We start from the raw sequence: 26,211 nt of genomic DNA, 5'->3' as shown, positions 1-26,211 counted from the left end.
ACTATTTTCCCAGTATGTAATATGGCAAGCCGTTTTAACTTTTATTCATTTCCAGGATACTAATACTAAATAGTTAAAATGAAAGTTATTGATATCAGGAATTAGATTTCTACTATAACAATGGCAATTTTTGACATCAGAAATTACATTTCCACTAGTAACAATGCTAATTCCTGATATCCACAATTCAATTTTCACTAGTTAAAATGCTAATTCCTGATATCAACAATTTCATTTCAACTAGTAAAAACTTTAATTCTTGATATCTGTAATTGTATTTTCACTAGTGAAATGTCACCATAGGCTGCCATTCAAAATCCATTGTTGATATCAAGAATTGATTTCTTACTTGTTGAAATTCCAATTTCACAAATCAGAAATACAATTCTTATAGTAAAAACCTTTATTTTTGATATCAAGAATTAAACTGTCACTATAGTTGAAATTAAACTGTCACTAGTTGACTAGTTGAAATGTCTATTCTTGATATCAACAATTGAATTGCTACTGTAACAATGTCCATTTTTGATATCAATAATTACATTTTCACTAGTGACAATGTTAATTTCAGATATCATGAATGTGATTGTTACTATAAGAAAGCCATTTTAGATATCTAAAATAATATTGATATCAGAAATACATTTTCAGATATCAAAAATGAAAATTTTACTAGTAACAATGTAATTATTTGATATCAAAAATTATATTTCTACTAGTAAGAAATCAATTCTTGATAACAATTGATTTTGAATGGCATGGTGACATTTCACTAGTGAAAATATAATAACAGATATCAACAATTAAATTGTTGATATCAACAATTACGTTTTTGATATCAAGAATTCAATTGTTGATATCAACAAGTAAATTGTTGATATCAAAAATGTAATTCTTGATATCAAAAATGTAATTCTTGATATCAACAATTCATATCCTGGAAATGAATAAAAGTTAAAACGGCTTGCCATAGATTCTCGCTGTTTCACTTTTCACTCTCCTATGGTCACTCTTTATATAGCCTGCTGCCTAGCCTATCTTTTTCACAGTGTCTGGAAACTTCAATCATGACGGAGGAGAGAACGACTGATGGTTAAGTTTTATTTGTTTTACCCACGTCATTTACATTGCTTTCTCCTCTGTTTACATTTACACTTGCATATTTACATATATAAATAACCATCCGATGCTTGTATGCATTTTATACAGCGAAAACAGTATTTATTTGATGGAAATCTGGAACTGTCGCTGTGATGGTTTGGTTGCCAAAAAAAAGGGACGCTGCATTTTATTCAAAGTCCAATAGATATTTACTAAATTCGCATTTAGTATTTGGTGTTATTACGACCTCCGAAGTGGGAAGAAGTAGGGTATTTCCGATAATAAACATGCCACGACGAGAATCTTTGAACCTTTCACTCGTCAGCTATTTATTTGGGATATTGATCTAATCGAGAATCAAGGATATAAAAATTGTCATAGCTCGATAAATATTTGTCTGCCTCCAATGGACCCTCATGACATAACGTTAATACAGTAGCCTAGGGCTAGGCTATGGGAGTTGATCTCGTGATTTCATTACCTGCTATAACCTGCCAAGTATGCGATAAAATAAGTTTATATTCTATTCTTAGCCATAGAAAAGTTAATATAATGCATTGTGATCTCTCTGTGTTTTCTTCCCCAGATGCCACACCAGTTGGTGGCAGAACAGTTCCTGATTTTGGAAAGATGTATCATGTCAAAGGTGCATTTCTGCCTAATTACACAGTACATCCCAGTACAGGACACTTCTTTTTCAGTATGTTACATGTACCTCTTTTATGTAGGTATGCTGACTTTGCCTTATTCTAGTGATGATGGGATAAAGGAACCGTTTGAAGTTTGGTACGACCTTGAGGGGAACAGAAGTCGCGTCGACTATCATAATAGTCAGTGATCTTCTCATGATAAAGTCACATAATGTTAAAATCAAAATAGATTATGAATGCAGCTTCTCTTCATTGATGCTCTCTACACAGGTACAGTGCGCACTTTTCTGATTGGAAACGACTTGGATAATGGTGCCATTTATCAGATCACACCAGTGACAATCCGAGGTATTAAATATTTCCAGCTTAATGGTACAAAGGAGGATCCAATACGTCCACAGGCAGCACTTCCTGATCTGCAGGGCTTTGAAGTATGTACTTCTTAAAGGGACAGTTCACCCAATATTAAAAAAATTCTGTCATCATTTACTCATCCTCATGTCTTTCAAACCTAAATGACTTTCTTCTTTAGAGAAAACCAATGCAACAATTAGGCTGAAATGTGAATACATTTTTTTCTTTTCTTTTTTGTGCAGTTTGAGAAGATGGAGGATTACGCAGGCGTTCAGTGTGAGGTCTGGAAAAAGGTCACACAGGCTGGTCATAAGAAGAACACATATCGTCTGTGGGTCACACGTCCAGAGGGAAATGATTCCCCAGCCGTCCCGTACCACTATGAGATGATGGGCTTCAACACTCTCTTGGAGTCTCACAATGACAAATACATGATTGACTACAGTGACTTCAGTCCTCGAACTGAGTCCGACATTTTCACTCCACCTGGAGGTAACTGGAGAACACACATTCAGTGACATGCCTTTGTCCGTCTCTTTTACTCTTACAGACCATCTAATCAAATGTTCACTGAGGTTTTATGTGTCTAGATATGACATATGAGGAGTTTCCGGATCCTCCTGAGGAGCGTCAAATATTGGCCAACCCCCTTCAAGACTATGTCAGCACCTCTCCTGTTAGCCACGCCCACCGTTTGTTCGGCCCCTTTAAGGAGAAGTTTGAGCGTCAGTATGAAAGTGAGAAGGAGCACGAGGAGCGCGAGAGCTACTTTGTACATACTCTTCGGTGAGGAAAAACAAATCCGTGAGCAATCTGTGATCTTGTCTGATTTAAGATGCATATGCTTTTTTTGTTTAAAGCAACAATATGTAATTTGTTTCACCGCTAGGGGTCGCTAACCTCTTACAATAACAAAGGCGTATGTTGATGACGCATAAGCGGAATCATGGAACTTGCCGTCGTGCTGAAGGATCTAATAATGTTTATGGATGAGTGAATACATTGATGTTTTTAACATGACTGTGGTATAAAGCAGGGCGCGGTTGCTAATGAGAGACAGATATCAGCGCCACACGCGAGTCCCGAATATAAAGGAATAAGGACAATTAATTCTACCGAACTAACTTACCCACAAGTGCAGAATAATGAGGTAACGCAGCGCTGTTTCACTTGGTCTACACTATCACACTAAACTGCATTTGAGTTTGTTGAAAGTTATTCTATGTGTTAAGTTTGTCTGTATGAGACTATCAGTAAGCGAGATCAACATTAGAATAACATACTGATCATATTCTAACATTTCATCATGTTGAGCTTTATAACATTGATTAGTTTTATGTAAATTTGCTCACCTCTACATTTGCGCGTCTCTGTCAAGTCGAAGTTTGTCGCGGACGCTAGCTCTCGGCATCTCGAAAACGCCACGCTGACACTGATCCTCGTTTAAGTTCTCCTTTTGTCCCTAAGTCTGCTTGCTTTGGTCCATTATGTTTGAACGAAACAACAACAGCGTGACCGTGCCGCTAGACGTAACGCAGTTGTGCACGTCTGTCGCCATGGTTACTATGGCAGTACGAGTGGAAACCGAGGGTAACGCGGGTATAGACGACAAGTGAACAGGGAGGCAGGGACGAGCCATTATTTAAAATTAGAATTTCTCTGAAATTAAAAATCTTTGGGAACTTTTAGGATATTGTAAGTACACATCTGCAGGAAATATATCACACTGTCCAAGAGATGTTTGGATATTTTATTACAAAAATCTTACATATTGTGCTTTAACATCCTCTTCCTCACCAGGTTTGTGCACTCTATGAACAGAGCCGGTCTTACATTCAGCCTCGGTATCAATGACTCCGCTGACTGGTCAAAGGCAGAGATTGCCAGGAGGAGAGGAAAGTTAAATTAAATAAGAAAAAGGCTGTTACAAAATAGTCCTTACACATTTCTTTGAGTCTGTTGCCGACATATGATACGATAAACTTTCTCAGATTAAGTGATTTTGCAAGAGTTTGACATTAAAATCTAAAGGTTAAAAAACTGTGAAATCATTGTTTTAAGTAATTCAAGTAATTTAAACTGTCCTCTGATGAGAATAGTGGTAATTTAATCTTTTTCTAAATCATCATCATAATTACATTTGGTTTAATTGAGTATCTGCATCTTCAAGCTATTTTGGCTAAATGTATAATTTTCAGGTTATGGTTTGTAGCTGCTCTTCTGTGTATAAAGTGTTGATGGTGACATTGCTTATCGAATCCCAAATGTAATTAAATACTAATGATTGAAATACTGATTAAAGCCATAAGTTTTATCTTTGATTAAATGTACATAACATCAGTTCTGACCAAAGATTTTGTATCAAATCAATAAGTAAACTTTTGTCAGACTATGCAAAAATGTGTTTTCTAAAACCAGTGTGTACTTTTACTTAAATTAGGCTGATTTTTAAAAAAAGAAATAAATTTTTTAAAAACTTTCTGGTTACAATGTAGTCTATTACTTGTGTTGAACACTATTAAAAAATTCATACAGTATGTAAAACTGTGGGAACCTTTTCTGCTATTTAGCAAAGAATATGGATGGATGGGCAATATCGATATGACCAAAATCTCAATTTTACTTCACAATAACAATATCATGGTTTCACAATTCTCAATATCAGTTTTGATTCCACAGCATAAACTGAATTTCAAACTCTTTTTTTTTTGCAGACAGTCCAATGCTTTTAAAGTAATTTTATGTTTATTTTATGTAAAGTTTATTTGTTTCTATAAGTTTATTAAAATTAGAAAGTGTATCTAAAATTTAAAATTAGAATTAGATTCATTTGACACTATTTAGCCCTTTTTTATTATTTTTGTATGTACAATGGATAAAGCTGCATGGATTAATTTGCTTACCCCACAAATCTATGTAAAAGATTTAGAAAAAGCTCCATCGATTCAAACTTGATGTCATCGCTATGATATGTAGTGTAATTTCACCCAGCCCTAACATGCAGTAATGCTTTAAACACATTTGATAAGCTAGTTGATAAAAATCAACAGCCGGTCAAGACTGACAGGCTTACACTATTTTCCCAGTATGTAATATGGCAAGCCGTTTTAACTTTTATTAATTTCCAGGATACTAATTCTTGATATCAACAATTCAATTTTTACTAGTTAAAATGAAAGTTATTGATATCAGGAATTTGTTTTCTACTATAACAATGGCAATTTTTGACATCAGAAATTACATTTCCACTAGTAACAATGCTAATTCCTGATATCCACAATTTAATTTTCACTAGTTAAAATGCTAATTTTTGATATCAACAATTTCATTTCAACTAGTAAAAACTTTAATTCTTGATATCTGTAATTGTATTTTCACTAGTGAAATAGGCTGCCATTCAAAATCCATTGTTGATATCAAGAATTGATTTCTTACTTGTTGAAATTCCAATTTCACAAATCAGAAATACAATTCTTATAGTACAAACCTTTATTTTTGATATCAAGAATTAAACTGTCACTAGTTGAAATGTCTATTCTTGATATCAACAATTGATTTGCTACTAGTATCAATGTTCACTTTTGAGATCAATAATTCAATTTTCACTAGTGACAATGTTAATTTCAGATATCATGAATGTGATTGTTACTATAAGAAAGCCATTTTAGATATCTAAAATAATATTGATATCAGAAATACATTTTCAGATATCAAAAATGAAAATTTTACTAGTAACAATGTAATTATTGATATCAAAAATTATATTTCTACTAGTAAGAAATCAATTCTTGATAACAATTGATTTTGAATGGCATGGTGACATTTCACTAGTGAAAATATAATAACAGATATCAAGAATTAAATTGTTGATATCAACAATTCAACAATTCATATCCTGGAAATGAATAAAAGTTAAAACGGCTTGCCATAGATTCTCGCTGTTTCACTTTTCACTCTCCTATGGTCACTCTTTATATAGCCTGCTGCCTAGCCTATCTTTTTCACAGTGTCTGGAAACTTCAATCATGACGGAGGAGAGAACGACTGATGGTTAAGTTTTATTTGTTTTACCCACGTCATTTACATTGCTTTCTCCTCTGTTTACATTTACACTTGCATATTTACATATATAAATAACCATCCGATGCTTGTATGCATTTTATACAGCGAAAACAGTATTTATTTGATGGAAATCTGGAACTGTCGCTGTGATGGTTTGGTTGCCAAAAAAAGGGACGCTGCATTTTATTCAAAGTCCAATAGATATTTACTAAATTCGCATTTAGTATTTGGTGTTATTACGACCTCCGAAGTGGGAAGAAGTAGGGTATTTCCGATAATAAACATGCCACGACGAGAATCTTTGAACCTTTCACTCGTCAGCTATTTATTTGGGATATTGATCTAATCGAGAATCAAGGATATAAAAATTGTCATAGCTCGATAAATATTTGTCTGCCTCCAATGGACCCTCATGACATAACGTTAATACAGTAGCCTAGGGCTAGGCTATGGGAGTTGATCTCGTGATTTCATTACCTGCTATAACCTGCCAAGTATGCGATAAAATAAGTTTATATTCTATTCTTAGCCATAGAAAAGTTAATATAATGCATTGTGATCTCTCTGTGTTTTCTTCCCCAGATGCCACACCAGTTGGTGGCAGAACAGTTCCTGATTTTGGAAAGATGTATCATGTCAAAGGTGCATTTCTGCCTAATTACACAGTACATCCCAGTACAGGACACTTCTTTTTCAGTATGTTACATGTACCTCTTTTATGTAGGTATGCTGACTTTGCCTTATTCTGGTGATGATGGGATAAAGGAACCGTTTGAAGTTTGGTACGACCTTGAGGGGAACAGAAGTCGCATCGACTATCATAATAGTCAGTGATCTTCTCACGATAAAGTCACATAATGTTAAAATCAAAATAGATTATGAATGCAGCTTCTCTTCATTGATGCTCTCTACACAGGTACAGTGCGCACTTTTCTGATTGGAAACGACTTTGATTATGGTGCCATTTATCAGATCACACCAGTTACCACTGACACTGAAATCCAAGCTATTAAATATTTCCAGCTTAATGGTACAAAGGAGGATCCAATACGCCCACAGGCAGCACTTCCTGATCTGCACGGCTTTGAAGTATATACTAGAATACAAAAGTTATTTAGAAAAATGTCTCAGGGGCTGTTTACACGACACCATTCTCAACTAAAACCTTTTCATGTGTTTTGGCCATTCATTTACATGACAATAGTGTTTTAGGGGGTTTCAAAGTGCAAGGTTCTGAAAACAATACTGTTATTTTCTCTGTGTAAACTACAAAAATGTTAATATGTGAAAACAGTGACATCATGTGCATGTGCATTACGTGTTCAGTGACATCGCCAACTACTGGCCTTTCAGCAGAATACAGAGATTTAGGTCGTTTTTGCAGATCCTTGTGAAGGGGATCGTTTTGACAACGCTGTTGTCTGTTCAATTAACATTTATTTGGATAGCGCATTTCACAATGCATATTGTTTCAAAGCAGCTTTACAGAAAATGTATGTCTACAATTTAGAGTGATCTGTTATCAGAGGTGACTGTCCAAGTTATTTATTTCAAAAATGTACATCTACAAATCACACAGTTAGCTAATAATGTATTCATTTATACAATGTATTAATTTAAGGCAGAAACAATGAGCTCATTGAAGTAATGAATACGTTTGTTAACAAATCATTAAGATATATAGAAAAATGTAGCATTGATGCATGATGATTCAGCGCTTGCTTCATGATCTGAAGTCCTCGCAGGAGTTGGCGTCGTCTCTTCACAGGTGTTATGATCATCTGAAGTCTTCATAAGAGGCTGGATCCAAACTGGAGCTCACTTACTCTTTAGTTAACTCAGGAGAATAGAGAAGCAAATGGAAAATAATTAGCGTAGCTGTGTCAAGAGACAATACAGAGAAGTGGGTGGATCCAAATGTAGCAATATAATCAGGGCAATCCAATTCGTTGTCATCCATGCAAAGGTCAAAATCAAAGTAGTCAAAATCGTAGTCATCCATGCCAGGGTCGAAATCCATTTAATCAGGTCAATAAACAATAACACAAAATAAACAAGAAACAAAACAAGAACAGGCGAGAAACAGACCTTGGAAGTGTAGCGTGACATTAAACAATGACTCCGTGACAAGGACTAAACAGACAGGGTATTTAAACACAGAAACTAAACAATGATGATGGGGAACAGCTGAGTGCAAAGATACAGTGATGGTTACAGACAAGGATTGTGGGGAATGCAGTTCATAATGTGGATGACACCGTGGGGAAGAGGACCTCTAGTGGACACCTAGGGAACACAAACCAGGCACTGTGACATAACCCCCCCTCTACGGAGCGGCTACCAGACGCTCCAAGACCCACAAAAAAAACAAACAAAACAAGAGTCCAGGAGGGAGGTGGAATGGTGGAGGATCAGGGGGGGGGGATGGAGGGCCAGGACCATGGAAGGGAACGGAAACAGGGGGTGACAGTTTAGCCGGTGGCCGGGGCGAAGCAGATAGTCCGTCGGGTGGCCAGGGCGAAACAGACGACCCATCGGGTGGCCAGGGCAGAGCAGACAGTTCATCGGGCAGCCAGGGTGGATCAGATAGTCCATCGGGCGGCCAGGGTGGATCAGATAGTCCATCGGGCAGCCAGGGTGGATCAGATAGTCCATCGGGCGGCCAGGGCAGAGACGATCCTTCGGTCGGCCACGGCGGAGACGACCCCTCGGGCGGCCACAGAACAGATACGGACACCGGCTCAGGAACAGATCCGGACACCTACGGACACCGGCTCAGGAACAGATATGGACACTGGCTCAGGAACAGACACCGGCTCAGGAATGGACACCTGCTCAGAAAGACACTGGCTCAGGAACAGACATCGGCTCAGGAACAGGAACGGACACCTGCCCAGGAACAGACACTGGCTCAGAAACAAACATTGGCACAGGAACAGACACCAGCTCAGGAACAGACACCGGCTCAGGCTCAGAAACAGACACAGGCTCGAAGGTGGCCATCTTGTCAGGAGACATAGGCTCAGCGGCTTCTATCTTGTCTGGAAACACTGGATCGGCAGACGTGACCTGAACAGTCTCTGGATCGGCAGACGTGACCTGAACAGTCTCTGGATCGGCAGACGTGACCTGAACAGTCTCTGGATCGACAGACGTGACCTGAACAGTTTCTGGATCGACAGACGTGACCTGAACAGTCTCTGGATCGGCAGACGTGACCTGAACAGTTTCTGGATCAGCAGATGTGACCTGAACAGTCTCTGGATCGGCAGACGTGACCTGAACAGTCTCTGGATCGGCAGACGTGACCTGAACAGTCTCTGGATCAGCAGACGGAACCTGAACAGTCTCTGGATCAGCAGACGTGACCTGAACAATCTCTGGATCGGCAGACCTACTGTGTCTCCTCCAAGCATGCAGTACTGCTACAGCATAAAAGAGGGAGACAGCCCTCCTTGCCGTGGCAGGACTGATGGTGGGTATCTCCGGGACGATCTCTGGGATGACAGTGGACTGCACGTGGACAACCTCCGGAACGACAGCGGCCTGCATGGGGACAACCTCCGGTACCACAGCGGGCTGCACAGGGATGACCTCTGGTACTACAGCGGCCTTTAAGGGGACGACCTCCGGGACGACAATGGGCTGCACGGGGATAATCTCCGGTACCACAGCTACCTGTACGGGGACGACCTCCGGGACGACACGAGTCCCTGAAAATCTGGCCAGACGGGTTTCCCCTAAAAGACTCTCTGTAATCGATGGAAGGGGGTTTAGGGGATTTGAGCGCCATGGCCTCCTCATTCTAGCGGGCCCATAAAGCAAAGCCCTGAAAAATATTCATGCTACTGGATCCATTAGATGACGGAGTCATTCTGTCACGAGACAATATAGAGAAGTGGGTGGATCCAAATGTAGCAATGTTATAATCAGGGCAATCCAATTCATCGTCATCCATGCAAAGGTCAAAATCAAAGTAATCAGAATCGTAGTTGTAAAAACAATGGGTAATACCTTAATATTAATATTAGCTCAAATGATCCATAGGGAATTTTAATAATTAATCATGAATATGATTAATATTTTGTATGTTACAGTTACATTAATTTATCGCAGCTGAACTAGATTGATAGCTATATGAACGATTACCATAACGGGTTATGTTATGGTTCGTCATTAATACATCAATTGTTCTTATTTCATCTCGAAGTTATGGGATAACTTTAATGGAATTAATTTAGTTATCAAACAATCTGTTTGTCCAGCGAACAGATTGTACGTAAGATTAAATTAACTCTCAAGGAAAATTATCCTTCTTACAAACACAAGAAAGAGTATCTTTTCCAGGCCTTGAAAAGACACTCTCGGTGTCTGTAGACTAAAATTAGGTTACTTAAATCGTAGCCTACCAAGATAAAGCATATAGCTAAGATCGAACATTTCAGGGACTAAGTAACATGGGCAATTAAATCAGAGTCAGTCAAGGGCATATGGAATTTAATAATTGGACCAATACATCGAACTAAGGAATATATCAAACTACACAATACACACGGATTATATGTCTATGTACATATAATACAGTTAAACAATACAAGATAACGAATAACAGTGAGAGAGAATAAAATGATCAGAGTTAGAAAAAGATAGAATGCCAGAAAAGGGTTAAGAGAGAGTGGATGAGAGAGAGAGAAGGATGGGGGTCGAGATCGGAAGTGAAAGCAAAAATCTGCGATCAGAGATCGCAGTTGGCTATGGCAAAATCACAGACAGTAACCCTTAAGACACAACAAAGAAATCACATCATAAGTTCAATTCAATAATCGATACTTGCATGGCATATGGTTCTCTTTGTATGAGGTGTGTAGGACCGCAGGGTTCTGCGTGTCTTTAAAAGCAGCGTGAGTCGTCTGAGGGGAGGCGTGCGCGTGCTGTCTTCCGGCGCGCGTGCGAGCGCGGGAGCTTCAAAGAGTCTCTTTCTTTGTGGTGAAGTTGCCGGGAATGATTCAGGCTAAGTTCATTCAGCTCGTGAATGAACAGAGGCGAAGAGGAAAACGAAACTAGACTATAGAAAAACCTAAAAGAAATAAATAAAAAGAAAAGAGAAGCAGGCCGAAGCCGGTCCGGACTTGGGTTTTTGAGGAGGAAGGAGAGAGAGAGAGGAGTTTCTGAGTCGGTCTTTTATGGACAATATGGGTTGACGCCTCTGTTCGCGCGAACAACCAATGAACGTCCAAAGGTCTGAAGCGGGAAAAATGTCTTTGTCTCTGGGGCCACGCCCACTCGGATGAGTCATGAGGAGATGAGCTTTGAGCTGTTCGGCTCCCGAAATATGAAAAAGTGTAAAATAATGCACATTACTTCATTCTGCTATCGAAATTCGACTCTGTTAGATTGAGAGAATTTCAACGATATCACACACGTCATATGAAGATTAAGAAAATCAAGTTACATAAGATATGCATATTTACAAGCATTTCAAAGTTCGTTACATGTCTAGAAATAAGATTTACCCAAAATGTGTTGTACCCTATAGGGTACAAATGGATATGAAGCTTGAGGAACTAAACACGGTACACACCTGATTTGTCTAACCTTATTACCAAAGTTTACCAGAATACACGAACTACACCACGTAAAAGAAAAATTATGAGATGGGAAATTACATCCATGTTTACATTTCTTCGGTGGTTACGCATATAGAAAATTTAGGATTTAAGTAGAAAATGTAGGATTTAAGTAGGAGTAAAGATTACCACGTTAATTCTGCTCCACTCCTAAAAACCCAGTTGACATTCCATTAGGCAATAAAACAGCAAAGTGGGGGGAAGGCAATTGCCAGAGAATATTGTTGAACATTCTCTAACTAAAACACTATTGATTAAAGAATACATTTCAAAACCACACCTCTATTATAAAGCCAAACTAAATCACACATGCCTAATGTAATTGTACATAAATTAAAGTATATTCTATCCTAATTTAAACACAAAGGGATGTTTGTGTGTGTGTGTGTGTGTGTGTGTGTGTAGAAAGTTTCAAGTTTCGTTATCTCTCTGTGGTCCAGAGAGGGGAAGGGGGGGTTTGGAATCCAGAACTTATCCTCCAGGGTGCAATTTAAGTCGTAAAAGTCAATTTGTTCCAGTCTTTATGGAGCCTGGCGTATGATTTGTAATTTCGAAGTCAGGAGGTTACAAGCTCTGATAAGCTTAGCAAAGAACGTTTTGGGCAGGAATGTGCTTAGAAAACACAGAGAGTCCGAATTTGTTAATTCAGAATCAAACGAGCGAATGATTCAAATAGCCAATGTTGTTACATAGTCATCCATGCCAGGGTAGAAATCCATTTCATCAGTCCAATAAACAATAACACAAAATAAACAAGAAACAAAACAAGAACAGGCGAGAAACAGACCTTGGAAGTGTAGCGTGACATTAAAAAATGACTCTGTGTAAAGGACTAAAACAGACAGGGTATTTAAACACAGAAACTAAACAATTATAATGGGGAACAGCTGAGTGCAATTATATAGTGATGGTTACAGACAAGGATTGTGGGGAATGCAGTTCATAATGTGGATGACACCATGGGGAAGAGGGCCTCTAGTGGACACCCAGGGAAAACAAACCAGACACTGTGACAAGCTGTTGTTCATAACTTTAAGCAAAGATAATTATGTGTATTTCATCTGATATAACTGGAGTATATGGTTATGAGATGCATTATATGAATGCTAGGCTAAAGAGATGCATCTTTAGTCTAGATTGAGAGGGAGTCTGAGGCCCGAACATTATCAGGAAGACTTTCCATAGTTTAGGAGCCAAATGTGAGTTTTGTGATCTTAAAGAGTGTGATGGATTGTTGGGCGATAGAAGATCAATTAAATACACATGAACCGTCTGTTCGCGAAAAATCCTTTTTCTGGTTTTAGTACATCATTGACGTGTAAACAGACCCTCAGTGTTGTTGTTTTTTGTCGGAATGATGAAAATCACTGGGGTCCAATGTTGTTTTGGACTCCACTGACTTTCTTTGTATAGATAAAAACAGTTGCAACATAATCTAAAATGTCTTGTGCTATGTAGAAGAAAGTCAAACAGGTTTAGAAAGATATTGTCACGGGTGATGAATGAAGAGGCAAAACTTTTGTTCGAAAGGGCGGAACCTTTGTGCACGGTCATGTTTTCCGGGGGGGGGGGAAGCGCTTTCGGCGTGGGACCCGAGAGCGCTCCTGTTCCTGTAACTCCGGGCAAAGGCATTAACTGACGATTGATTCCAGGTGTGAGAAGGACGCAAATCAGCGGGGATTGGAGATCACAGTGAGAGGAAGAGATACAAAAAGGCGTCATGTTCTGATCAGTGGTGTTGGTTTTTGGGGGGTGTCGCCTTCGAGGTCAGTGTTGGCTAGAAAGTTGTTGTTTTTGGATCGTCTTCTGTGTGTGCTTCAGCCGTTTGTGTCCGTGCCAACGTGGATTCGTCAGTCGGGTGCTCCAGCTAGAGTGTTTGTTCTGGATGGGAAGAGGAATTGGATACTTGGAGAATGGAGATCGAACTATCAGCAGGAATTCATCATTAAGGAGAGATAAGTGTTATACATTGCTTGGATCATGATGTGGTGGATGTTTTGGAAGGTACAATGACACTTTACGACTTATAACTTATCTTTTGGAGAGGATTGGACACCTTATGCTTTATTGTGGATGTTAAGGAGGTTGTATTGAAGAACTGAGGATTGGAAGCCCCTGCCAATGCCCTAAGCTATGAGTTATGAAGATTTGCAGTGCTATATATTAATATAATTACGTGTGCTATTCTGTGTGGATTGTAGTGAAACACGAGTGGGAGTGCATAGTGAAGGCACGAAGAGACCCAGCCCATTTCTGAAAATAATATCTTTTTTTGTCTTGGAATCCAATGAATGAGATCAACTAGTGGTGAACTCCTTTCCATTACTTCTTTGACTAGATGAATCAGTGGATGATTTTCGTTTCACAGCTTGTGGTATTATTATGTCTCCAGCAGTGATCGCTTCAGCTTTGTTGAAGCGACGATATACATTTCTGACTGCCTGAGCCCCGTGAAGAGAACCAGTTCAGCTTCGCTGAAAAAGTCACCATTCTCTGTCCGCCTGAGCCCCGTGAAGAGAACCAGTTCAGCTTCGCTTAAGAAGCCACCACTCTCTGTCCGCCTGAGCCCTGTGAAGAGAAACAGTTCAGCTTCGCTGAAGAAGCCACCATTCTCTGTCCGCCTGAGCCCCGTGAAGAGAACCAGTTCAGCTTCGCTTAAGAAGCCACCACTCTCTGTCCGCCTGAGCCCTGTGAAGAGAAACAGTTCAGCTTCGCTGAAGAAGCCACCATTCTCTGTCCGCATGAGCCCCGTGGAGAGAATTAGTGCAGCTTCGCGGAAGAAGTCACTATTCTCTGTCTGCCTGAGCCCCGTGAAGAGAACCAGTTCAGCTTCGCTGAAGAAGCCACCATTCTCTGTTCGTCTGAGCCCTGTGATGAGAACCAGTTCAGCTTCGCTGAAGAAGCCGCCATTCTCCGTCCGCCTGAGCCCTTTGAAGAGGAGCAAGCCAGTGCAGTGTGGGCTAGCTGCAAGAAGTCGAAACTTTCCTTCTTTTTTTTAATTAGTAATTTTTTTTATTAAATAAAAACTTTTTAAATCTCATTTAGTCTGGTTGTCCTCTGTCTGCCTGTGTGCCCATGGTGTCTGCTCCTCACATTGGTGCCCCAAATTCAAGAGGGGTGCGGTTGGGTCATTTCCTGGTAGTTGCCCACCCCGACCTGTGACAGTAAACTGGCGTAGTCGGCAGGGTTACCACTGTGAGTTGTAGCGGCCGCGGGTTCGTCATGGCGGACGAAGAGGTGAGAGCCGTAAGACCTCAAGTTATGCCGGTGTTTATGGGCGCCCCCTGAGCACAACATTATGGAGGACCGGGATCTGGGAGTTGAGTCTCCCAGACTGGAAAACACAAATGGAGTACCTGGCAAGTCTCCAAGGGTTGAGTGACACACAGAAGACACAGTTTGTTTTGGGCTCCCTAGAGGGGGAAGCCAGGAGTGAGGTCCTTGCTGCGCCCAGTGCTGTACGAGCTACTGCCAAAGCCCTTTTTGATTTTTTTGGCAGAATTGTATGGCGATGCTACTCCGATAGCCGTCCTCCGGCCCCAATTCTTTAACTTTCGTCAGGGGCTGCGGCAAACTCTGGGGACTTATTCTCTGAGGCTGAGAGAACAGTTTGCTTGGTTGAAGGGACGACCGGATCATGGTCTGGGGGACAGAGACTCCTTACTGCGGGATCAGTTTGTCTTGGGGCTCCGGGAAGGACCCGTTCGTCAGAGCATACGGCTCCAGCTCTGTCAGGACCCCACATTATCTTTTGAAGATCTTAAGCAGGAGGCTTTGGCTTTGGAAATGGATCAAGGTGAGATGGCCGACCCACCAGTTTGTACAGCTGTTAGTAGTGCATGCGCTTTGACCCCCTCTGCACCAGTCGACTGGAGACAGGAGCTGCGGACAGAACTTTTGGAGGATGTTAGGGGACATATGGTTGAATTGTCTAAAACACTCTTGGAGGAATTACGTAGGGGTCAACGTAGTAGCATGCCAACGACACGTGAGCGGTCTCACTCGGATGGGAGTCGAGAGCCCAGGCGTCATCCTGGACCATCAGTTCGCCTAAAGTTCCAGTGGGATGATCAAGGGCGGCCTATTTGTAACAGTTGTGGAGAATCGGGTCACATTAGTCGACTGTGTGGTTCTCAAGGGGATTTTTAGTTTCACTGGCCACTGTGGGTCAAGTGGTCGGGACCCCTTTGAGTGACCCCCTTTGTATGCCTACTCCCAGAGATGACTGGGTTGGGCATTGCCCCACTGTGGAGATCCAGGTTAACGGGGTGAAGATTGAATGTCTGGTGGACACGGGCTCACAAGTCACCCTGTTCTCCGAAAGCTTGTCCAGAGAGCTTTTTCAAGATCAGCGGCTCCAGAGAGCAAAGGCTTTGCGACTTACATTATGGGGAGCGAATGGACTTGATATCCCTTACACTGGGTATATGGTCGTTGATTTTTACATCCAAGGAGTCCCGGTACTGCAGAAGGGAGTTGTTATTGTCAGAGATCACTGTCTGGGTAATCATCAAGCCTTGCTCGGTATGAATGTCATCTCTAACTGCTGGGAGGAATTGTTCAGGAACAGGCCGGCTCAGACATCCCCGACATCCGAAAAACGAGAGTGGGAGCGTATTCTGACTGATTGTCGTAGGATTTATGCAGCTGGCCGTGAAGAGGATTTGGAGAGTGTCGGTCGAGTGAGAGTGAGACAGTTATCTGGGTCAGGCTGCCCACGAGGACTTATGGGCCTGATGATTGGGTCCTCATTGAACCCCATCTGGACTGCCAGTCCATTGAGGTGGCCCGAGGGCTGACTGTAGTCCATCGAGGTAGAGTCTCTGTACAAGTGCGGAATGTCAATCCTTATCCGGTTACGCTTCATTGCCATTAACGTCTGGCCCGAGTCACTGTAGTGCATCCCCAGCAAGTGAGGGAGGGTAAAGATGTCTGTTTCAGTCAAGTGAGTTCTGCGGTCGTGGAGGTGGCTGTCCGGCAGGTGGGACCGGGAATGGATCTCCGGAAGAACGGGGTGCCGGACCATTTGACGGGTGACTCCCTGAAAGGAGAGGGCTTGGAAGAGGGGCATCAACTCCAGCTCCGGGACTTTCTGAAGAAATGGCAGCATGTATTTTCTACTCATGACGAGGATTATGGTTGTACGGGGGTTGTGCAGCACCAGATCCCCACGGGTGATGCAACACCCAGCAGAGAGCGATATCGACCAGTACCCCCCACTCTTTATTCTGAGGTTCGTACTCTGTTGAAGGAGATGTTGGATGGAGGGATCATCTGGGAGAGTAGTAGCCCTTGGGCGGCCCCAATTGTTCTAGTACGGAAAAAGACCGGTGCTTGGAGATTCTGTGTTGATTACAGGAAGTTGAATAGTGTGACTAAGAAGGATGGGTTTCCACTGCCGAGGATTGAGGACTCTCCAACGCGGTGCCTGGGGGGACAGTTAGTTGATACCACCCTTGTCTATCTGGACGATGTGATTTGTCTTATCTGCAGACTTTGCCTCGCACCTGCTTCACCTAGAGAGAGTGTTCCAGGCTATGGAAAAGTACGGGTTGAAGTTACGTCCAGATAAATGCCAGCTGTTCAGGCGAGAGGTGATGTTTCTGGGGCATAAGGTCAGTGCTGCAGGAGTTTCCCCTGATCCAGAGAAAATGTCCGCTGTCCAGAGTTGGGAACCACTGAGAACTGTCCATCAAGTAAGGTCCTTTTTGGGCTTCGTGGGGTACTTTTGACGCTTCATCAAAGGTTTCTCTGGGATCGCAAAACCTTTAAACCGCCTTCTCAAGGGCACGGGACGCCCTCGTGGTCGAAGATCTCCATCTGTGAACTGGGATACAGCATGTGAAGCGGCATTTCAACATCTTAAGCAGGAAGCTCTTGCAGGCCCCGATTCTAGCCTACGCCGATTTCACCCAACCGTTTATCTTGTATACTGATGCCAGCTATGCAGGATTGGGAGCAGTTTTAGCGCAGCGACAACAAGGAGTTGAGAGAGTCATTGCCTATGCCAGTCGGAGCCTGCATCCAGCAGAACGAAACACCTCCAATTACAGTTCCTTCAAGATAGAGCTTTTGGCAATGAAATGGGCTATGAGTGAGAAGTTCAAAGATTACTTGTGGGGAGCTAAAGTGACGGTGGTGACCGATAATCATTCTTTGGTCCACCTACGGACCGCTAAGTTGGGGGCAGTGGAACAGCGCTGTTAGCCAACTATGCTTACCAGCTTCAGTAACGGCCTGGCAGAGAGCATACTAATGCCGATGTATTGTCCCGACTTCCGGCGGTTGGTGAGCATAGTCAGATGTTGCCCTTTCCTTTTGAGCCGGAGGAGGGACTGATGGTGGGGGTAGTAGAGGCCCCTGGAAACTGACTGGATGGAGTCCCCGCTAGCTGGGAATGGGACCCCGAGCGGTGGAAGGAGCTACAGAGTAGAAACGGAGATCTGGTAAAAGTGCGTTCTTACCTGCAACGAGGCTTTATGCCTGGAGCTGGGGAGAGGCAGGCCCAAACTATGGTGATGAAGAAACTTTTGGGGCAATGGAAGAGACTCCGTCTACGAGAGGGAGTGATTTGTCGGTCAGTTCAAGACCCTGTAATGCAGGAAACGGTATACTAAGTGGTAGTGCCAGAAGGACAGCTCCCGGCTTTGTTGCAAGCTTACCATACGTACACTGGACATCAAGGACTGGAGAGGACATTGTCCTTATTGAGGAGATACTTCCACTGGTCTGAAATGGAAGCGACGGTTGAGGCATTTGTACAGAGATGTCCTCGATGTATGCTCTTTAAGAGAAGGAGAGAGGCAAAAGCTCCGTTGGTCCCTATACGCCCCAGAGCGTATAGGGACCAATTTGTAAGCGCCGTTACATATTGTGGCGATAGATTTCTTGGCGCTGGGTCGACCGATGGACCGGTTACAGAACATCTTGGTGGTAACGGACTTGTTCACCAAGTACGCATGGGCCACCCCTACCTTAGATCAGACAGCTGTGACAACTGCAAATGTGTTATGGCGAACAGTAATTCAGCCCTTTGGATGCCCCGAGACCCTTAATTCTGATCAGGGCCCTAAATTTGAATCTAAGGTCATTCAAGAGCTGAGCCGCCTGTACGGTTGCCGAAAGACCCATACCACCCCGTATCACCCCCCAGGGCAACGGGGGATGTGAAAGGTTCAATCAGACTCTGCTGGGTCTACTGGGAACTCTGGAGGCCGAGCAGCAGAGTCAGTGGACAGAATGCCTCCCCTCCTTGGTACAAGCCTATAATAACAGCGTGCACAGTACAACGGGGTATGCCCCGTCATTTTTAATGTTCGGGAGGCACATGCGCTTACCAGTTGATATGCAGCCAGTGGAGGGAGCGCTCCGGTTCCTGTAACTCCGGGCCAACGCCCTAAGCTGTGAGTTATGAAGATTTGCAGTTCTATATATTAATATAATCACGTGTGCTATTCTGTGTGGATTGTAGTGAAACACAAGTGGGAGTGCATAGCGAGTGCACGAAGAGATCCAGCCCGTTTCTGAAAATAATATCTTTTTTTGTCTTGGAATCCAATGAATGAGATCAACTAGTGGTGAACTCCTTTCCATTACTTCTTTGACTAGATGAATCAGTGGATGATTTTCGTTTCACCGCTTGTGGTATTATTATGTCTCCAGCAGTGATCGCTTCAGCTTTGTTGAAGCGACGATATACATTTCTGACTGCCTGAGCCCCGTGAAGAGAACCAGTTCAGCTTCGCTGAAAAAGTCACCATTCTCTGTCCGCCTGAGCCCCGTGAAGAGAACCAGTTCAGCTTCGCTGAAGAAGCCGCCATTCTCCGTCCGCCTGAGCCCCGTGAAGAGAAACAGTTCAGCTTCGCTGAAGAAGCCACCATTCTCTGTCTGCCTGAGCCCCGTGAAGAGAACCAGTTCTGCTTCGCTGAAGAAGTCACCATTCTCTGTTCGTCTGAGCCCCGTGAAGAGAACCAGTTCTGCTTCGCTGAAGAAGTCACCATTCTCTGTTCGTCTGAGCCCCGTGAAGAGAACCAGTTCTGCTTCGCTGAAGAAGTCACCATTCTCTGTTCGTCTGAGCCCAGTGAAGAGAACCAGTTCTGCTTCGCTGAAGAAGTCACCATTCTCTGTCTGCCTCTGCCCCGTGAAGAGAACCAGTTCAGCTTCGCTGAAGAAGCCACCATTCTCTGTTCGTCTGAGCCCCGTGAAGAGAACCAGTTCAGCTTCGCTGAAGAAGTCACCATTCTCTGTTCGTCTGAGCCCTGTGAAGAGAACCAGTTCAGCTTCGCTGAAGAAGCCGCCATTCTCCGTCCGCCTGAGCCCCGTGAAGAGGAGCAAGCCAGTGCAGTGTGGGCTAGCTGCAAGAAGTCGAAACTTTCCTTCTTTTTAATTAGTACTTTTTTTTATTAAATAAAACCTTTTTAAATCTTATTTAGTCTGGTTGTCCTCTGTCTGCCTGTGTGCCCGTGGTGTCGGCTCCTCACAGTGGTGTCCCAAATTCAAGAGGGATGCGGCTGGGTCATTTCCTGGTAGTTGCCCACCCCGACCTGTGACAATATGAACAACATTAATTCCCATAGATTAAATAACTGTAATGCAAACCAACGAGGATGAAATTTGTATAAAACCATTGTTTTGCAGTTTGAGAAGATGGAGGATTACACAGGCGTTCAGTGTGAGGTCTGGAAAAAGGTCACACAGGCTGGTCATAAGAAGAACACGTATCGTCTGTGGGTCACACGTCAAGAGGGAAATGATTCCCCAGCCGTCCCGTACCACTATGAGATGATGGGCTTCAACACTCTCTTGGAGTCTCACAATGACAAATACATGATTGACTACAGTGACTTCAGTCCTCGAACTGAGTCCGACATTTTCACTCCACCTGGAGGTAACTGGAAAACACACATTCAGTGACATGTCTTTGTCCATCTCTTTTACACTTACAGACTATCAAATCAAATGCTCACTGAGGTTTTATGTGTCTAGATATGACATATAAGGAGTTTCCGGATCCTCCTGAGGAGCGTCAGATATTGGCCAACCCCCTTCAAGACTATGTCAGCACCTCTCCTGTTAGCCACGCCCACCGTTTGTTTGGCCCCTTTAAGGAAAAGTTTGAACGTCAGTATAAAAGTGAGAAGGAGCACGAGGAGCGCGAGAGTTACTTTTTACATTCTCTTCGGTGAGGAAAAACAAATACGTGAGCAATCTGTGAACTTGTCTGATTTAAGATGCATATGCTTTTTTTGTTTAACACCCTCTTCCTCCTCAGGCATGTGCACTCTATGAACAGAGCCGGTCTTACATACAGCCTCGGTATCAATCACTTCTCTGACTGGTCAAAGGCAGAGTGGGCCAGGATGACAGGAGGTTTATTAATTCCAGATAAGAAAAAGGCTGTTACAAGTAAGTCCTTTTGCAAGAGTTTGTCATTAAAATCTAAAGGTTAAAAAGATTTATTGTGGCTTGTGTTTCATTGCTACTTTAACGCTTGAGGTTTTGAAGGTTTAAAAGTGTTAAAAATGTTGTAAAATGAATTCAAATTATTTGGATATTAATTTTAAAGTAAAATTGTAATTTACAAAACCTAATTTAATTTAGTGTGTGATTTACACACAGCCTCGGTATAAACAACTTCTCAGATTGATCGAAGGAAGAGTGAACAAATACTGTTAAAATCGATTAGTTGAGTACATCAATTTTGAAAAATTAAGTAAATAAACACCTCTCTTAATTAGAAAAAGAGTGTGAAATTACAAGTTATGTGAGTGCATTGTTTTTCTACTAGTGAAATTTACTTAGATTAAGAGGAAGATGAAGAAAATTAAGTTGCAGTTACCTAATAAGAATGAGTTCAGACGAACATAATGTGCTCAAGTTAGTACAAGTTAATTTTCTTTTGTTTCAAACACACTGTTGAGTTGAATTTCTACACTAAAACTAATGCTAATAATACTATAAAAAAAAAAACACCGGTTGTTGTTTATTCTTTATTTAGAATACCCATCAAATTTAAGTTTATGAAGTATTAACATTTTTCCAAAATAATGGTCTTGCAGTGAGCTCTTTCCTTATACATGTGAAAACTGAAGAAGAGTGAGCAAATAACCTCTACCCATTCTAATGCCTATGAAATAGCTAATATTTCAGCTGCAAACACAGAAAGACCATCATTTAGTACTATATACCTTTGAACATGTTGAACATTTTTTTATGGTGATGACATCAATCTCATAAATAGCTAAAGAGTATATAAATACTATTTACATACACATTAGCTATTTATTTAGGAGATTGATCAATGATATCACTGTAAATCAATGTTCAACACACTGAACTTCAGCCCATTGTAAACAGAGCTTTATATAACATACACTTTTTTTTAACCTAAATTCAAAACACTCAAACAACCGCTTAAGAGCTGGCCAATCTTCAATTTGAGCCTATATTACAGTAGTTTAAAGTTAATTTAATTCTTCTAAGTTCTAATTGCTTTTTTTTTTTTTTTTTTTTTTACATATATCTTAACCAGTAATTCAGGAATGAGTGTACCTTTAAAAGCACCAGCACAATCACAGTACATTTTCCCAGAGGTGAAAGATTGACTGATTCCAGGCGACCCTCAAAGATCACCCCCGCAGTCTCTACCAATGGGTATCAAACACAGACCTTTACCCAGTTCAATAAATATTTGTCCACCCCCAATGAACCCTCATGTTATAGCCTATGTGGCGTTAATCCAGTCCCTCCTTCGTGCGTTTTTATTGCGAACTTCTGTTATCCACGAACACACCCGTTAGACGTTTTCAGACGGACGAAAGCTTATTTTCCATCTCCAGTGGATGTTTGTAGCTTTAGATTGCAGTATGTGGCGTCTTCTCGCTGGGTTTGTGCTTCTGCTGTGTGCTGCAGGTAAAGAGAAAACATGATAATTTGACACATTTCCTGTGATGTTTTGAACCCTAAACGTGTTGTGCAAATATGCAAGAAAAGTTGATTCAGTGAATTGTGATCTCTCTGTGTTTTCTTCCCCAGATGCCACACCAGTTGGTGGCAGAACAGTTCCTGATTTTGGAAAGATGTATCATGTCAAAGGTGCATTTCTGCCTAATTACACAGTACATCCCAGTACAGTACACTGCTTTTTCAGTATGTAACATGTACCTCTTTTACGTAGGTGAGCTGACTTTGCCTTATTCTGGTGATGGGATAAAGGAACCGTTTGAAGTTTGGTACGACCTTGAGGGGAACAGAAGTCGCATCGATTATCGTAATAGTCAGTGATCTTCTCATGATGAAGTCACATAATGTTAAAATCAAAATAGATTATGAATGCAGCCTCTCTTCATTGATGCTCTCTACACAGGTACAGTGCGCACTTTTCTGATTGGAAACGACTTTGATTATGGTGCCATTTATCAGATCACACCAGTTACCACTCGGACTGAAATCCAAGCTATTAAATATTTCCAGCTTAATGGTACAAAGGAGGATCCAATACGTCCACAGGCAGCACTTCCTGATCTGCAGGGCTTTGAAGTATGTACTATAAAACAAACAATTTATTTAGAAAAAAAAATGTCTCAGGGGCCGTTTTCACGACACCATTCTCAACTAAAACCTTTTCATGCATTTTGGCCATTAATTTACATGACAATAGTGTTTTAGGGGGTTTCAAAGTGCAAGATTCTGAAAACAATACTGTTATTTTCTCTGTGTAAACTACAAAAATGAACACGTGCGCATGTGCGTTACGTGTTCAGTGACATCGCCAACTACTGGCCTGGCAGCAGAATACAGCGATTTAGGTCGTTTTTGCAGATCCTTGTGCACGGGATCGTTGTCGTCTGTTCAATTAAATTCAATTAACATTTATTTGGATAGCGCATTTCACAATGCCTATTGTTTCAAAGCAGCTTTACAGAAAATGCATGTCTACAATTTAGAGTGATCTGTTATCAGAGGTGACTGTCCAAGTTATTTATTTCAGAAATGTACATCTACAACTCACACAGTTAGCTAATAATGTATTCATTTGTACAATGTATTAATTTAAGGCAGAAACAATGAGCTCATTGAAGTAATGAATACATGTTGATTAGGATGATTAGGATGTATAGAAAAATGTAGCACTGATGCATGTTGATTCAGCGCTTGCTTCATGATCTGAACCTCGCAGGAGTTGGCGTCGTGTCTTCACATGTGTTATGATCATCTGAAGTCTTCATAAGAGGCTGGATCCAAACTGGAGCTGACATACTCTCTAGTTAACTCAGGAGAACAGAGAAGCAAATGGAAAATAATTGGCGTAGCTGTTGTTCATAACTTTAAGCAAAGATAATTATGTGCATTTCATCTGATATAACTGGAGTATAAGGTTATGAGATGCATTATATGAATGCTAGGCTAAAGAGATGCATCTTTAGTCTAGATTGAGAGTGAGTTTGAGGCCCGAACATTATCAGGAAGACTTTCCATAGTTTAGGAGCCAAATGTGAAAATGCTCTCCCTCCTTTAGTGGACTAAGATATCCTATACCACCAGAAGCCCTGAGTTTTGTGATTATAAAGAGTGTGATGGATTGTTGGGCGATAGAAGATCAATTAAATACACATGAACCGTCTGTACGTGAAAAATCCTTTTTCTGTTTTTAGTACATCGTTGACGTGTAAACAGACCCTCAGTGTTGTTGTTTTTTGTCGGAATGATGAAAGTCAGTGGGGTCCAATATAGAAAACAAACGTAATCCAAAATGCCTTGTGCTATGTAGAAAAAAGTCAAACAGGTTTAGAAAGATATGAAAAACATTAAATCCCGTATATTCAAATAACTGTAATGCAATAAAACAATGAGGATGAAATTTGTATAAAATCATTGTTTTTGCAGTTTGAGAAGATGGAGGATTACGCAGGCGTTCAGTGTGAGGTCTGGAAAAAGGTCACACAGGCTGGTCATAAGAAGAACACATATCGTCTGTGGGTCACACGTCCAGAGGGAAATGATTCCCCAGCCGTCCCGTACCACTATGAGATGATGGGCTTCAACACTCTCTTGGAGTCTCACAATGACAAATACATGATTGACTACAGTGACTTCAGTCCCCAAACTGAGTCCGACATTTTCACTCCACCTAGAGGTAACTGTAGAACACACATTCAGTGAAATGCCTTTGTCCGTCTCTTTTACACTTACAGACCATCTAATCAGATGCTCACTGAGGTTTTATGTGTCTAGATATGACATATAAGGAGTTTCCGGATCCTCCTGAGGAGCGTCAGATATTGGCCAACCCCCTTCAAGACTATGTCCACACCTCTCCTGTTAGCCATGCCCACCGTTTGTTTGGCCCCTTTAAGGAGAAGTTTGAACGTCAGTATGAAAGTGAGAAGGAGCACGAGGAGCGTGAGAGCTACTTTTTACATTCTCTTCGGTGAGGAAAAACAAATCCGTGAGCAATCTGTGATCTTGTCTGATTTAAGATGCATATGCTTTTTTTGTTTAACATCCTCTTCCTCCTCAGGCATGTGCACTCTATGAACAGAGCCGGTCTTACATTCAGCCTCGGTATCAACCACTTCGCTGACCGGTCAAAGGCAGAGAAGGCCAGGATGACAGGAGGTTTATTATTTCGAGATAAGAAAAAGGCTGTTACAAAATAGTCCTTACACATTTCTTTGAGTCTGTTGCCGACATATGATACGATAAACTTTCTCAGATTAAGTGTTTTTGCAAGAGTTTGTCATTAAAATCTAAAGGTTAAAAAACTGTGAAATCATCGTTTTAAGTAGTTCGTAGCAACTTAAACGGTCCTCTGATGAGAATAGTGGTAATTTAATCTTTTTCTAAATCATCATCATAATTACATTTGGTTTAATTGAGTATCTGCATCTTCAGATAATTTTGGCAAAATGTATAATTTTCAGTTTATGGTTTGTAGCTGCTCTTCTGTGTATAAAGTGTTGATGGTGACATTGCTTATCGAATCCCAAATGTATTGAAATAGTACTAATGATTGAAATACTGATTAAAGCCATAAGTTTTGTCTTTGATTAAATGTACATAACATCAGTTCAGGCTTGTGCACAATTCAGAATTGAATTGAGAATGACTCCTTAATTCCAATTCAATTCTTGAATTTGAATTGATGTCAAAAACAGGATCTAGAATTACAATTCGAATTTGAATTTAAAGGAAGCAGAATTGCAATTCAATAAAAATTCAAAGAAATTCATATACATATATTTAGTGTTGCAGGAAAGATATACAGAACGGTACAGACTCAATGAAAAAAACATTTGAGGAGCAATTGAGAATTAGATGCAACAGTGTTGCTCAGTAATTTTTTGCATTGAATAAATGATAACTGCATTTACAACATTTTTGTGTTTGTGTGATTACTTTGAAATGAAAATTACATT

At 41.3% G+C, this 26,211-nt stretch overlaps 2 protein-coding genes across 8 annotated transcripts; both read left to right on the top strand.

Annotated features, from left to right (window-relative positions):
- The first annotated feature begins 1,023 nt into the window (after positions 1-1,023).
- LOC308697113 (counting factor associated protein D-like) lies at positions 1,024-4,584 on the top strand. Its single transcript, XM_081376214.1, has 7 exons — positions 1,024-1,092; positions 1,688-1,747; positions 1,830-1,931; positions 2,022-2,182; positions 2,348-2,597; positions 2,696-2,891; positions 3,906-4,584. Exons 1-7 carry the CDS (start codon positions 1,068-1,070, stop codon positions 4,012-4,014), a joined length of 903 nt encoding a protein of 300 aa, XP_081232340.1. The 5' UTR covers positions 1,024-1,067; the 3' UTR covers positions 4,015-4,584.
- A 1,524-nt stretch (positions 4,585-6,108) lies between these two features.
- LOC308697752 (counting factor associated protein D-like) lies at positions 6,109-26,170 on the top strand. 7 transcript variants are annotated; one of them, XM_081377265.1, is made up of 11 exons: positions 6,109-6,155; positions 6,750-6,809; positions 20,432-20,681; positions 20,780-20,975; positions 21,066-21,199; positions 22,829-22,888; positions 22,971-23,069; positions 23,160-23,332; positions 24,680-24,929; positions 25,028-25,223; positions 25,314-26,170. In XM_081377265.1, the coding sequence occupies exons 1-11, from the start codon at positions 6,153-6,155 to the stop codon at positions 25,450-25,452; spliced, it is 1,560 nt and encodes a 519-aa protein (XP_081233391.1). In that variant the 5' UTR covers positions 6,109-6,152; the 3' UTR covers positions 25,453-26,170. The 7 variants fall into 7 exon arrangements, with proteins under 7 accessions (XP_081233391.1, XP_081233396.1, XP_081233394.1 ...); XM_081377268.1 differs by lacking the exons at positions 20,432-20,681; positions 20,780-20,975 and adding an exon at positions 6,892-6,949 and having other exon boundaries at positions 6,121-6,155; XM_081377267.1 differs by lacking the exons at positions 6,109-6,155; positions 6,750-6,809 and adding an exon at positions 6,892-6,993.
- The last annotated feature ends 41 nt before the right edge of the window (positions 26,171-26,211 follow it).

This window comes from Scardinius erythrophthalmus, assembly GCF_964197995.2.
Source record: "Scardinius erythrophthalmus genome assembly, chromosome: 10".
Lineage (NCBI taxonomy): Eukaryota > Metazoa > Chordata > Actinopteri > Cypriniformes > Leuciscidae > Scardinius > Scardinius erythrophthalmus.
The sequence above is the reverse complement of the archived record's forward strand: the minus strand, read 5'-3'. Positions and strand labels throughout refer to the sequence as shown.